This window comes from Coturnix japonica, chromosome 15, assembly GCF_054131305.1.
Source record: "Coturnix japonica strain WE chromosome 15, WE-NBRP24, whole genome shotgun sequence".
In the NCBI taxonomy this organism is placed as follows: Eukaryota; Metazoa; Chordata; class Aves; order Galliformes; family Phasianidae; genus Coturnix; species Coturnix japonica.
In genome coordinates, this window is record NC_140677.1 from 5,651,257 (window position 1) to 5,665,572 (window position 14,316).

At 45.7% G+C, this 14,316-nt stretch overlaps 1 protein-coding gene across 1 annotated transcript in view; it reads left to right on the forward strand.

The window, feature by feature from the left end:
- The window catches only part of LRIG1 (leucine rich repeats and immunoglobulin like domains 1), a 75,539-nt gene extending 62,643 nt beyond the window's left edge, over positions 1-12,896 (forward strand). Inside the window, exons 10-19 of the mRNA XM_015875192.3 lie at positions 1,242-1,313; positions 2,571-2,642; positions 3,815-3,978; positions 4,808-5,128; positions 5,694-5,975; positions 6,520-6,939; positions 7,894-8,016; positions 8,607-8,753; positions 9,781-10,092; positions 10,219-12,896. Of these exons, the coding sequence (XP_015730678.2) occupies positions 1,242-1,313; positions 2,571-2,642; positions 3,815-3,978; positions 4,808-5,128; positions 5,694-5,975; positions 6,520-6,939; positions 7,894-8,016; positions 8,607-8,753; positions 9,781-10,092; positions 10,219-10,451 (2,146 nt within the window). The 3' untranslated portion in view covers positions 10,452-12,896. The remainder of the gene's footprint in view (positions 1-1,241; positions 1,314-2,570; positions 2,643-3,814; positions 3,979-4,807; positions 5,129-5,693; positions 5,976-6,519; positions 6,940-7,893; positions 8,017-8,606; positions 8,754-9,780; positions 10,093-10,218) is intronic.
- Positions 12,897-14,316: the final 1,420 nt, after the last annotated feature.

Here is a 14,316-nt window from a genome sequence, read left to right on the forward strand (position 1 = left end):
TTACTGTATTAATCATTCTAATGGAGTTTCCAAAGCCTTCATTAATACAAGATACCTTTTACCAAATTATGGTACCCATGATTGCGCACATCTCTGGTGCTTGGGGTACGTTAGCCAGAACATAGAGCAGTTCTATTGCAGTAAATAGGACTTCTGATGCACTGATCTTGTATCTTGATCTGGTAACAAGCAGCGCCATGATCGCAGTGTTATTAGCACATGTGTTGTACCCTATATTTGAAAGAAAAATCTTGAAGGAAAAGTCAAAAGCAGCACCTGATGTGCCAGTCTGTGCACTGGATCTGTTAGTAATGACTTGCATTGGAAGCCACGTGAAGTGAGAGGTGATAAACAGATGCACCTGGCAGATAAACCTCACACAGAGAGAGCTTGGGAAGGAAAGAATCTCCTAATTAATGACACTAGCTGATGTTTCTGTAAAACAGCCGAGGAGATCATCCATTTTGTATGAACCCTGAGCAGTCACCGCTGGTCAGTATTTATAGAAGACCCTGCACACCAGCTGGGCTGTGAGCACTCAGCTGGCTCTTGCCTACTGATGAACCCTCTCTTGTTGGTGGGCAGGAATGGTCTGTGGTCACAGGTACAGGCAGCATGCTCCTTGTTTAGGTCTCTCTGCACATTACCTTTTCTCTCCTTCCCTTTGGCCCCCAAAATTACCGCTCTGCTGTCATTTACTGCATTGTTTTGCTCTGCTGTTGTATTTACAAGAGGCCAAGGAGGGAGGTCAGCACTCACTTTGTTTAGGCGCTGCATGCACACAGCCCCAGCCCTTGTGCAGCAGGGGAGAGATTGCCGCTCTTTTACTATGTGGGAAGAAGTCAGAAATGAAAAGTGTTTCAGGAAGAGACCAAAGTCTTGTTAAACTGTTGTTGCACTTAATCCTGTCCAAAGCCAGCCTTCAAAGAATAGAGGGGACCTTCTGTTACTCAGCAAGGTTTCCAGGCACTGGAGCAAACCTGCCTCTTTACATGATATGGCACATTCCCTTCTGTGCTGTCATCACTATTAAATTCAAACACAGATAAAAGGATTTAATTTCAGGAGTGGGAAAGCGAATGTACTTCAGGCCTCTTAATCTCCACGCAGTTCAGATTTCCCGGGACTTGCACTGAGCGCGTCTATCAGATAAAGCCACGCTAATTGTGTTCCTTCTTTTTCTGCCTCCCTCTCCCCATTTTCTTTCTGTTTATCTGGCACTGGATGTTTGGAAACTGCAGAACTCTGTTTGGAAACAAGATCAAGTCGGTGGCCAAGAAAGCGTTCTCAGGGTTGGAGGCCCTGGAGCACCTGTGAGTAACCCACCATGCCTTGCAGTTTGGGAAGGGGGGTCTGCCAAAAGTTGCTGCCTGAGAGATCTGCTAGCAATTTAATAGTGTCTTTGTAAACTGAGAAGCCAGTCCATTTGTGGGGGCCACCTGCTTCCTTCTCATTATAAGTCTGCCTCAACTTTGGCCTTTTTTTGTGCCAGAACAAAGTTATAGAACATATGGCAAATCTGCATGCTCTTAATTTTTTGGTTTGTTCTTGGATAAATCTGCCTTGACTTGCACACTGCTATTTCGCAGGCCATTGGCAGCGAAAATGTGCTATTTCAGATGGAGCTTGCTCTCTTCCTCCCTTGCCCTGACTTCTTCCTAAGTCTAGGCAATGACACACGTTGCAGATGGCTGCTCATGATGCAGGCATTGCACATCCCCATTCAGCACAACTGCCTTGGAGTGATTTGCAAGAAGCAGGTTTTGGCTGCCACTGTGTAATTTTTTTTCTGTGTTCCAAGGTTGATGGCTCCAGCAGTGACTCATGAACAGCTTCCTTTCTGAATTAAGACACATTAAAGGATCTGGGACTTTGCTGTCAGTGTTTCACTGAGTGTTGATTGTTAAGAAATGTTGTGAGCACTGAGAATGTAGTGACTGCCTGACTCAGGGGTACCTTCCTTCCCTGCTGAAGGGTCCCTTATTAATGCTGTACAGAGGAGTTCCTCTGCAAGCACAGCTGGTGTTGGTCTGTCTTGCACTTGACTTATTAAATACAAGCCTGAAATGTGACACTGTCCTTTTCAGAGGACAAGTGAATTTTTTTAGTTAGCAATAGTTGAGAGGGAAGCTTGTAAGAATATGTTCTTTTGGAAGCACTGCTGTGTATCCTCTCAAAGTGACTTTGTGAGACACCGTTCAGTGCAAGTATTGGCTTTCTGCACTTCTGTTGAAGGGCTGGTCTGGGATGCGACATTCCTGACTATCTTTGGTTGTTGAGAGGGCTGAGGAATTTCTGAGCTCTGGATGATGGAAGTAGCTGAGACTGAGAAACTGTAGTGAGAAAGTGGGGTATGGACCAACTTAGTGATTTATTCCTGAATGTTTTATTCATTCACTATTCCTTGGCGTTACCTATGCAATATAAATGTGTTTCGAAACCTATTTCCATGAGCTGCAAGTGCTTTCACCAGGAGCTAAAATCTCACAAGCCAGCACATGGGTATGGGGAGATCTTGTCCCAGCCATAATGTTCCTGTTGTTCACATTGCCTTTGGTTGTGCTTTGCAGGAACCTTGGAGATAACGCCATCCGCTCCATCCAAGCAGATGCTTTTGCTAAGATGAAGAGCCTGCGGCAGCTGTAAGTAACTGGGCTGGACACACCATTAAGGAGCATGGATCCTTCTTGCCCTGGACGTGAGAAGTAGCACGTTGTTTCCAATGGGGTGTTATTCACATTACTGCTCATTTATTTCCTCCTCCCCGCTGTCCTCCTCTGCAGGGTATTTTTACACACGAGTAGCTGTCACAGGAACATCTTGAATTTAATAGTGAGTGAAATTAGATCATCAGAACAGGTTCTTCCAGCAGGTTCACATCTGTGTAATGATTCATCTCCACTCAGGAAGTCCAGCCCAGGTCCTGTTAGCCATCTCTATTTCTCACACCATCACAGATTTAATTCCCAGTGCCCATCTGCTCCTCTGCAGTACCTGTGTTTAGGGTTCACATACAGTACTGACATTTCAGTGATAGCACCGTTTGAACTGAATCCACTTGTCGTCCAGCCCCCTGGTATAAAAATACAGATGTGTTATCGGAGCTGCCGCTCGTGCTCCAGGCTGGGGCTCTGCTCTGTTATCAGACACTGTTTCCAATCTCGCCTGGTTTCCTTTTCTCCTCTTCTCCATAAATATTTAATCCACTGTCACCACTCTGGAGTATTGCAGTTTGTGGAAGAAGAAATCACTTAGTTGGTACTCAGGCAAGTTCAGGGTCTTCTTCCTGACTTAGAAAATGGGAATCAGACAGCAGTGACAGCGAGTACAGTGACTGCAGGGTCAGTAAGATAAGGCTGAATGCCCACTGTCTCTTTAATCACTTTACCTATCTGCTACACTGGCTCTTGAAACAAAATAGAGAAGACATATCTGGTCTTAGTCAAACAAAATACATCCCGAGTCTCCACTTCTTTTTGCATCTGTAGTTCTTTCTGTAACAGAAGGTGCTGAGTGACTGTTGGGATGCTGATAAATGCTGCTGGGGACCACTCTGAAAGCTTAATAATAAGGCACCAGGGAGTGCCACTGGAATACAGGAGGGGGTGGTTCTGTGCGGAGATGAAATGCCACTTAAATGTGTGACGTAGGTAGCTCCATCACTGCCTCGAGGACAACCCTGCAGTACTTTTCTTCCTTCCGCTCCTGCTGAAGGGAAGGGAGGAATGTGACAAACATGAAAGGGCTGTGAGCTTTGCAGCCCTCCCTCCACGCGGAACTCACAGTGGGCTGTGTTGGTTTTGTTTCCCTGCAGCCACATCAACAGTGACAGCTTCCTCTGCGACTGCCAGCTGAAATGGTTGCCCCCGTGGTTAGTGGAGAAGGAGCTGCAGTCCTTCGTGGTGGCCACCTGTGCCCATCCCGAGTCACTGAAGAGCAAAAGCATTTTTGCTGTCCTGCCAGAAAGTTTTGTGTGTGGTAAGTCTTGCTTGTGTACTTTGAGGTTGTATGAAGGGCAGAACTCACTTGAGAAACATTTTCTTTAACTACTAGCATGTTATTATGAGAGGGTTTCAGTTTTGTTTTGTTATTCAATGGGATCAAAGGAAGCCCAAGCCTGCATTTGGAAAATTTGTCATTGGCTACAATTTATTTCCCACCACAACCGCACAGCGCACTGCCTGCATGTCGGGAATCCTGTACAGGGCTCCCTGAGTATTAAATCAAAAGGGACTCTTGCTCATTCCAGTTCCAAAAGGGGCTGCACAGCTGCACAGTTTCCTTGGCTTGATATTACCAAGACTGCAGCTGTAAAGTTTTTCATCTTGCAGCACTGAGCTCTCTCTGTGGCTTTATGTTCTTTGCTTATCTTTTCTCCTTCTTGCAAACAAGAACAAGGAGTTAAAACAGAGGAGCCCCCTGCATGGGCTGCGCAGGGAAGGATAGTTTCTTTAGACCAGTATCTTTCTGAGGTTCAGCTACATGGGTGAAAGGAGCTGGGCATCCTCTGATTTCACACCTCTAAGTGACTGTCTCATTCAGATTAACAGAAGGAACCAGATAAACGAGAGCCATAGCTTAGCCCAGCCACTCAGTGGAGGTGCATGGCCTGTGTGCATGATCCCATCTTACATTATCCTACTTTACAAGAGCCAGCTGCTTCTCTGGTGTAGACAGCAGAGGATGTAAAGACAGAAGTGTATTGATGTCTTTCACTTACACGCCGCTCATTTCTAGTTGCACCTCTTTGCTTGTTCCAGTCTGCCCTTACAGTGCGGAACTAACAGGGCTTTCTGTTTCCTCTCAGATGATTTCCCCAAGCCTCAGATCATCATCCAGCCAGAGACCACAGTGGCCGTCCTTGGGAAGGACATCCATTTCACGTGCTCGGCTGCCAGCAGCAGCAGCTCCCCCATGATGTTTGCGTGGAAGAAAGACAACGAAGTGCTGCATAATGCCGAGATTGAGAACTTTGCCCACGTGCGGGCGAAGGATGGTGAGGTGATGGAATATACCACCATTCTGCACCTCCGCCACGTCACCTTTGCCCATGAGGGCCGATATCAGTGTATCATCACCAACCACTTTGGCTCTACCTACTCCAACAAGGCTCGACTCACTGTTAATGGTGAGTAGAAAGCTGAGTTCTCCTTCCCTCCCTCTGCAATTCTCTGGGGCCTGTTGTGGTCAGCTGTAAACCTTAGGTACTCTCAAGGGTTCTTAACCTCTTCACACCAGCTGCTTGCCTCTCAGGGCATGCTGAGAAATGCCATGTGAGGAGCTCATGCCAGGCCTGTGATGGCTGCCATCCAGCTAGACATGGTTTTAATGGCTTTAATCACTTGTCTTCGGCTGTTCCAGTGGAGCCTTTGCCTGTAGGGGTGAAAAAGGATAGAAAAAAAAAGGGACTGCGGTGATTGAAAGTAGGAGGGATAACAGGTTTTGTTCCCAGCTTAATCACAGAAGAAAATTAGCTTTGGTCCCAGCTCTAATGATCCTGAGTGGGGTGCCCCAGACAGGTCTGTGCTGTGGAGATAAAAGATAGATTTAAAAAAGCATCTTGTCATCCTGTTGCCTATGGGTAATCATCATGTCCACGTCCTGCCTAGGAAGGAAAGCAGTTAGAACTGCCTGGCAGATGGTGTCTTATCCATGGAGTTGCTCATCCTTTTTTTCTGTTTTTTCTTTATCAGTGTTGCCCTCATTTATCAAAACTCCCCACGACATCACCAGCCGGACAGGGACAACAGCACGGCTGGAGTGTGCAGCTGAAGGACACCCACCCCCACAAATTGCCTGGCAGAAAGATGGGGGCACGGACTTCCCTGCAGCCCGGGAACGCCGCATGCACGTCATGCCTGATGATGATGTCTTCTTCATTACGGATGTGAAGATAGAAGATATGGGCGTTTACAGCTGCACAGCACAGAACTCTGCAGGGTCTGTGCTTGCAAATGCCACCCTGACTGTACTGGGTAAGATGCCTGAGAGCCGCTGGAAGACTAACTGGTCTAGAAGCAGGAACTGGAAAGGGAGTGTTCTTCAGCAGTTGCAGAAATGGGACAAAGAGGCCATGTTCTGTGTTTTTGTTCATTCTTTTATACTGTAGTTAAGTAGTGAAAAACAGCCTGCTGATTACAAAGAAGGAGATTTAATTCACATTTGCTCTGTACTGGGGAGCCCCTGTAGCCATGCTATTTCCTACCTAGGAAACTGACTTCAAATGGAAATTGTGCTCCCTTTCTCTGGCCTTGCCAGATCATTCACATGTGTCAGCCATTGCCCCATAGCCTAGGCTTTTTCTCTGTTGGGAACACTAACACCAGCTGGTTAAGAAACTGCTTTGGTCATGATTTTGAGGTCTGTTTGGTGCACGGCTGCCATACTTGTAGGCACATGGCCACATGCTGCACTGCCAAATGTTTGTCTGCAGAAACACGAGTTACATTCAGTGCTGGTAAAGGAAAAATGTTATCACGGTGTCCATCAAGAATTAATTTCTGCTTTATTCCCCTACAGAGACACCGTCTTTGATTCACCCACTGGAAGACCATGTAGTGTCTGTAGGTGAGACTGTGGCTCTTCTGTGCAAAGCCACGGGGAGCCCACCTCCCCGCATTACCTGGCTGAAAGGTGACCAGCCCCTGAGTGTGACAGAAAGGCATCACTTCACCTCTGGCAACCAGCTCCTCGTCATTAGGAATGTTGTCTTGGAAGATGCAGGGAAATACACTTGTGAAATGTCTAACACCCTGGGGACGGAGCGTGCGCACAGCCACGTGAGCATCTTACAGTCTCTTGGGTGTAGAAAAGACCGTACCACCGTGGGGATCATCACCATTGCTGTGGTGTGCAGCATCGTGCTGACGTCGCTGGTCTGGGTCTGCATCATCTACCAAACCAGAAAGAAGAGTGAGGAATACAGCGTCACCAACACAGGTACCTCTAGGATCCTGCTGATGCTCTCCCTAACCTCATGTGTTGTCAGACTTCCCTCTGGGGCCAGATCAGCATGTCAGGTAGCCACAATCTTACTGGAAAAGCAGTTGGCTTTTCTCAGCAATTCTCTTGGCTGCAGGAGTTGGAACCACCCTTTCCCTGCGTGTTTACAGCTGCATTTCTGTCCTTGGCTGGCTCTTCAGAAAGGTCTTTTCCAAGTGGAAGTAGTTTCAACTGTTGTTTTGCAACTTTAATTTTCCATGACTGTAAATGATAACCAACTCTTGAGACGGTCAGCGTGATGCCCACAGTGCTCAGATCATTACTGTATTGTCAAAGACCGTGTGTTCTGAACGTAGAAAAAAGAGTCTTGAAGTAGGAAACCCTTTTTTCCATGTTGCCTGTATGAGCTGTTGTAACCATAGTGATGAGGGGCATCCCTCTCTTCCTGGAGGAAGCAGCAGTGCTTATTGCTTTCTGCCACAATTCCAAGGGGATAATTAGGTGCTGAAACAAATGTTGCAGGGAGAAAAAAACTTCATACAGTCTCTGTACAGATGTGAGGCAAAACTACTTTAAGGCTTCCCCATTCGTGGTCTTCCTGTATTACTGTTAGCTTTAGTTATAGTCCAAGGTGGACTTAAGTAGGAAATACTGGATCCCATATCACCACTGCCACGTCTAAGTGGGATTTTTGTCTCCCTTTTATTCAGTCCTGGTCTACTTGAGTTTCACTTGGTATTTATATGGCAGGGGAAAGTAATAATGCCTGATATGAGATGGAGAAAGCCAAGGGTAGCTAAATAAGTGACTTAAAGTTGCCTGCTGAAGTGAATCAAAATCCCTGCCCTCCAGAAGTCTGTTCTTCATGGCTCTGGGAGACTGAGATGCAGTGCAAACAGAAGCCTTCATGTTTTCCTAGGAATTCATATTTCCTTTCTCCCGTTGCTCCAGATGAGACCATTGTGCCTCCAGACGTGCCCAGCTACTTGTCCTCACAAGGGACTCTTTCTGACCGGCAGGAAGCGGTCGTCAGAGGAGATCACCAACAGCCTAATGGACACATAGACAGCAGTGGTGAGAACCAGTTCATTTCTTCTGTACTACTGCATCTAAACTTGATGCAAGGGTGGATAAAAACATAATATGAAGTATTTCTGTGCTTGTTATGAGTTATCTGATAGAACTTTGCAGTGTGATTCTCCAGCCTCTGCTTATATGTAGAACAGGGACTCTCTCTCACTTTACAAAGCTGCCCTCTCCCCGTTATAACTGAGTTTAATTAAGCAGACAGCTTCAAAACTGCTCAGTCAGGCCATAACAAGTATTTTTTTGGATGAGTTCTTTGGCACTGCCGTTAGCACAGTTCAGCTCCATTAGAAAGGACACTGGCATTGCCTGCCCCTGCCTTCAGGCTTAGAAATTAAATGCTGGGGTTTTACAGTATTTAAACACAGCACGTTAGGAAGGTAAAAGTAAGTGTTCTGAACTAAGATTCTCCTAAGATTAGACATTACTTACCACTTTAAGCTAATGTTAAACAGAATCTATTATCTCCGTTGCTGTTTTTCCCTTCTGCAGCGTTTATGGGTAGAAATATGACTAAAAAGTCATTCAGCTGAGGGCAGATGGTTGTAATCTATAGCCAGCTGCTTCGTTTGTTACAGGTATGTGTCAGACTGATGCTGGAAGGTGTCCAGATGTTGAAGCTCCCGCTGTAGGTTGCAGACAGCCAAAGCTGTGTATTGGCTACAATAAAGACACTTGGAAAACTGAAGACACAGCTGACAGAATGCTTGTTCCAGATAAGACAGGTACAAAACTCATTAATCTGGAAAGGTATTTCGTGTTTGTACAGCTCAGAAAGCCCTGCGAGTCAGACAGCAACAAGAAGAGCAATGGTTACCTTCAGAAAAAAAAGCCCAGAACGATTCTCAGGTGTGAGCACAATAAATCTGCTTTCTCCTGCTTGCTTTGATCCTCTCAAAGGTGGATGGTTTGAATTCATGGGCCCATCACAATGACGCAGACTGAAGCTTGTGCTGGCCATCACTCGCAGCTGGCTGAGGGGTGTTTGGATTTGAGCTGGTCCTAAATTGTGAGAGCCCTTCCAAACTGAAGGCGTTAGAATCTTGTCCTGCTCTTTAAAGGCGCTGTCATCTTCAGAGCTCAGCTTTTCCCTTTTAATTTCCACAATTTTACTGTTGTTTTGGGCACTGCACCTGCTGCTGCTCTTTGCCAATTTCTTGGCTGTTGCACTTCCCTATTTTTAGGCTGAAATTCTCTCTCCAGGAGAAACAGTAAAGTAGAATAATGGAAAGCTGTCAAGTGCACTCAGGAAACTGACTTTCAAGACTCAGAATCTCCTTTCATCTCGCTGCTTTGAATTCTGCTCAGCTGTTGTTCCCCCTAACAGCAATAAAGTATCCCGTGATAACAATATGATTTGACAGTGATCCCTATAAAGCAGCAGCAAAAAAATAAGCAAAGTAAATGGGGTATTTTAAAGCGCTTATAGGAAAGGTCCAGTTTCTGTTTCTGCCCTGACTAGAAAGACTGGAAAAGGAAATAAATGTGTAGTTGATATTTAATAACTGAAATCAGACCTCCTTTGTAGTTAGAAAAGAACTAAATAACACCCAGCTATTTATTGGAACTGTCTTTAGTGCCAGGACAGCTGATAAGCACAAGTTTTTGCTTGCCCTGAATATCCAGCAAAAAATGTCCATATTACCCACCAAGTGAGGTTCCCGTTCTGCTGAGTGCTGTGTGTGCCTCAGAGCTGACAAATCCCAGCTGGTAAATCTGCATTTGTTGCTGTTTTCTCTTCCTCCTGGTAAGGCTACGGCCTGCCCGTCGTGTGCACAGACTGCAGCGGCAGCACAGACAGCATGAACATCCACATCTATCCCGGCGAGTCGGAGTACTACACCGAGGGCCTTCAGACTCTGGATAGTTCCTACCAGAAAGCACTGAGCAGCAAGGAACGGAGCAGGAAGAGGGGTGCAGGCACCACCAGCCTTCTTCATCCACAGCAGTGCAATGGGACTGCCAGCAGCAAGAGGACGGAAGCCGACGGGACCCTCTACCCCAGCAACCACGACAGAATAACACCTGTGAGCCCAGCCAGCCCGCTGCTTGCAGAACAACACGGTATGTTGTTCCCCATCTGCTTTTTTAACTTGGCTCAAGGGCACGAATGACAGCGGCAGGGTTGGTTTTGTGCAGGCTGAGCAGCAGCTAACCTTAACTAACCTAAGCTTCTTTGCTTTTCTGCAGGCTCTTCGCAATCAGGAGCAAAGCCTTCAGAGCTTAACAACCTGAACTTGGTGAGAGCTTCACCGGCAGGAGGGTCACTAAAGCAACTGAACGTGCTTCCCGAAATCCCCCCAACACTACTGGATCTGCAGAGCGAAGCAGAAGCAAAACAGGCCCTCCTGGCCAATGGCTTCGCACCCAAGTCGTGCGACTCCAGTCATGCGTTTAAGCCACCGAGCAGATCAGCAGACTGAGGAGGACGGACTGCCATGTGCAAAGTAACAAACATATTATTATTACTATTTTTTGCACAGAGTATATAGGCTACTTACTTCTACCTCAAATCTTGAACTGATGACCTGTCAAAGGCAAAACAGCTGAGGTATGAGAAACAAGCTTGTATGGGGAACAAACTCCTGTTCGAGCGTCGTCTGTTTGTACATAGTTTAAAACTTCCCTGTGAAGTATGAAGCATTCAAAAGTTGACTTGCATATGAAGCACATAAATGCAAGAGTTATTGTGTAAAGAGAAAAGTATTTGATACAATTGTACATAAGAGTTTTCATATATAAATATATATATATAAATATATATATATATATATCTTTTACAGAGGCTATTTTAATCTTTAGTGCATGGAAAACTGAGTGAAATTGTACAATTTGGGCAATACTGTTTTCAGTATCAGGTTGCTGTTAAACTTTGTGAGAGAAATCATTTCTGGTGCCTTAAATGCATAAACAGAAGTTGAAAAAGCCAGACTGTTCCAAAGGGATTGTCCTCTTTGCAGTGGAAGTCCCTTTAAATCAAGTATCGATTGGGTTACTTAGCACAAATTCTTTCCCCTCTGAAAGTTATTGCACTTAACGCATTTAAACAGAGATCTGCAACTGTTGGAAACGAAGCTTGCAGGAATAAAGAGAACAAGCAGTGAGAAATTACGTAGCAACCTGATTTTTTTTCCCTGTTCGTGGGAGAACTTAAATTCTGTTACTCTTCAAAACTCCATGTATAGATCTGTATCTTCCCCATGTCGAGTGGACCGCACGAGTGGCACTAAATAACCCAGCAACAGTGCAGAGCCCCAAACCAACTATGCAGAATGGATATCGCGAGAGGCGAGCAGTCGCTCCCTAAATAGGTAATTAATTCATGCAGTGAGCTGCAGGTGGCCTCGTGCGTTGTGCACCACTCATCACTGACACGGCCAAACTGCAGATGCTGCTCCCCACACGGATCAGTGCATGCAGTGCTGCAGCTTGGCTGTGTGCAGGAGGAGCCATCACCTCTGCCACTGTCATGCATTTGCTAACCAAGCAATGCACATCTATCCCCAATGGGGTTCAAAACCACGTAGCTGTTGTGAGAACAGGAATGAAATGCTGCTCTGCCAGCTGTGCCCTTAATTCACACAGTACAATATTCCACTTGCCTGTTCAAAACCATTGCCCTGATTTGCAGCCAGACTACATGAAAATATCCACTTCAGATGAATGGTGCCGCCTTGTGTAGCAATGCTGGGCTGCTCAGAAATCACCTCCTTTAGGAGGGGAACTGTGGCTGACACTTTACAATGGAAATATCCTGAATATTTTTACCTGGTCTTTTAAGTTCATCCATGAATGGGGGGGAAAAAAAATACCCATTTTGGTGGAACAGATCTTTGTCACTTCTAACCTGAGTGCGAAGCTTTTTGTTCATAGAAAGGCTGCTTTCTGTTGGTGTTGGTACCTGTGGATGGAGGACTCCCTTCCAGTTATTTATAATTTGAGTTCTGCTAATATAAGGTTGCTAACTCTGGTGATGACTACTTGGGGGAAAGGTTTATTAGGGGGGTTTGTTACTTTTTTCCTTAGGAGCAACACAAATGCCAGCAGAATCGAGTGGAAATCTACTTTTGCTAAGACTGTGGCTCACAACATGCAGAAACGCTGCAGTTTGGGTTCAGATCCATTACTTTAGTATCTGTCTGAGTCCTACCACAGCTGTGGGACTGCAATAAAGTTGCACGCTGCCCTTCAATGGCAACGTGCCCATTGGTTTTAATGTTGGTTGTGTCCCACCTTACCTTGAGAAGCCAACATCTCCTATAAGGAAGGATCTGCTTCTTCTGCAGAGCAGCTGAAGGCAAGTTCTGCTGTAAACAAGCCAACTGAGCCCGACCTTAAAGAAGCAAAGCATAATTTAGCCAGGTACCTGTCTGTATCAGTTTCTGACTATTGACACGTTTGCACTTTGAGACAGGTGGCTGATTATGTTGAGTGCCAAGTCTGTTCCAAGAAAAGGAAACGGATGTTAGAAAAGTCATAAACGAGGCACATGTTTCCCTTTCCTCGAGGGAAAGTTGTGCCTCAGAACCGACTCAGTGAGAACTGGGAAGGAATGGATGACTTACCTGACTCATTTTGCTGGTGGAAACGTCATCACCATTGCAGAGACAGAGCGTAGTTGCCACGTTAACATTTGAAAATGAGGTTCCTGAATAAAGATAACTGCCTAACCTTACGACTTCCACTAAATATGTGAATTTGCTGCTTCTAAGAGGCAATGTGAAAGAGGAAGTATTACTTTTGTGTACAAAGTTATTTATTTATTAGAAGAATTTGGTACAATGTTGTACATTGAAAAACATGTAAGATATTAAAGTGTCTAACAAATGCATTGAAGCGTCTTTAATAAAGGTTCATTTATAATATTACAGCTTTTTTGTTGAGTGAGCTTCTGGGGGTTTCAGTTCAGAATCCAATCAGATTCCCATCTGTTGCTGTACTCTTTTCTATCCCTGATGAAGGTACAGAATAACCCTGAAACACCTGCTGTGTGCAGAGCAGCCCCTCTCCCCACTTGCCTGTGCTGGACATGGGACAGGCCCTTCCTGCAGCGCGGAGCTGGTCCTGCAGGGCACAGGAAGGGGACGTGGCTGGAAGCTGGTGGAAATACAGCAAACAGCTCTGTAAGGCAAACCCACGTCAATTAATAACTGCTGTGCTGGGGTTTGTTGGGCTGGGGTTTGTTTTGTTGAATTTGCTGTCACTGCAGTCGCCCCACAGACAGGGAGTGCTGAGCTGCAGGCTGACAGCCCTGGGTACTGAGCAGCCAGAAGGTGCTTTAACCTCCCCTTCTTACCCACTGACCATTCAACCTCAGCTAAATAAATAAATGAATCAATAAATAGATGGAGCATGCATGAGCAAAGGCAGTTCTGCTGATTGTTTGCTCGGGAATTACAAAACAAGCACGGACGAGCGGCCTTAATGTCACAGAACTGCAGTGATTTCCCCCTCCATGCACGGCTCAGTTTGCTCTCAATCTGGCTACATTTTCTAGGTGGTGATGACAAGAATTGATTACATAAATATTGAACAACAACAGAAAAACGCTTATTTGGGTCTGGGGATGGAGGCACAGTTACTTTCAGCTCAGGTAATTAAATACCCCAACAGCAGTTCTAACCCTCTCATCTGTTTAAAGAGCTTTAATAGAAAATACGATGTAGCTTTTAAGACCGTGTCGTAAATCTTCCACCCTCCAATGCCCCTAAAACTGAGCCTGCTATATATAAAAGTTCATAAAGGAGACAACCTTAGGAGTGCTGCACTGCGCCATGGAAACTGGGAGACATAAGCAGCCAAGATGGGACTTGGTTGAAATTCCCCATTTTAATTGCCGATTATTTTTAGGAATTACGATCTCTGCTCTGCACATTTTATTTGCCTGCCAATGATTTTCTAAGTTTGGGACTCAGAAAAGTCTGACTGCTTTGTCATGGGATGACAGCATCGTAAAACATCCCTCTTTAAGGAGAACAACCAAAACGTTGCACATAGAACGCAGGGAAACACATAACCACAGACTTGACTTTGGTTACCTCAAAAACGCTGAGCAGATGGAAGGAAGAGCATCCCAGCCCTTTGTGCCCACAGTAGCTGTGCAAGCCGGGCAGCTGCCCCATCATCCCAGCCCCCTGCATACCACCACGAGGACACAGAAGTCACCCACCATCCTGCATTGTGCTGACACAGCTGGGAACCCGCACCCAGCCCAGGCCCGTCCTGCACAAACACCCTCTATCTAAAAACTTCCAAGGGTCACACATCCCAGTGAATTTTGCCAATTAT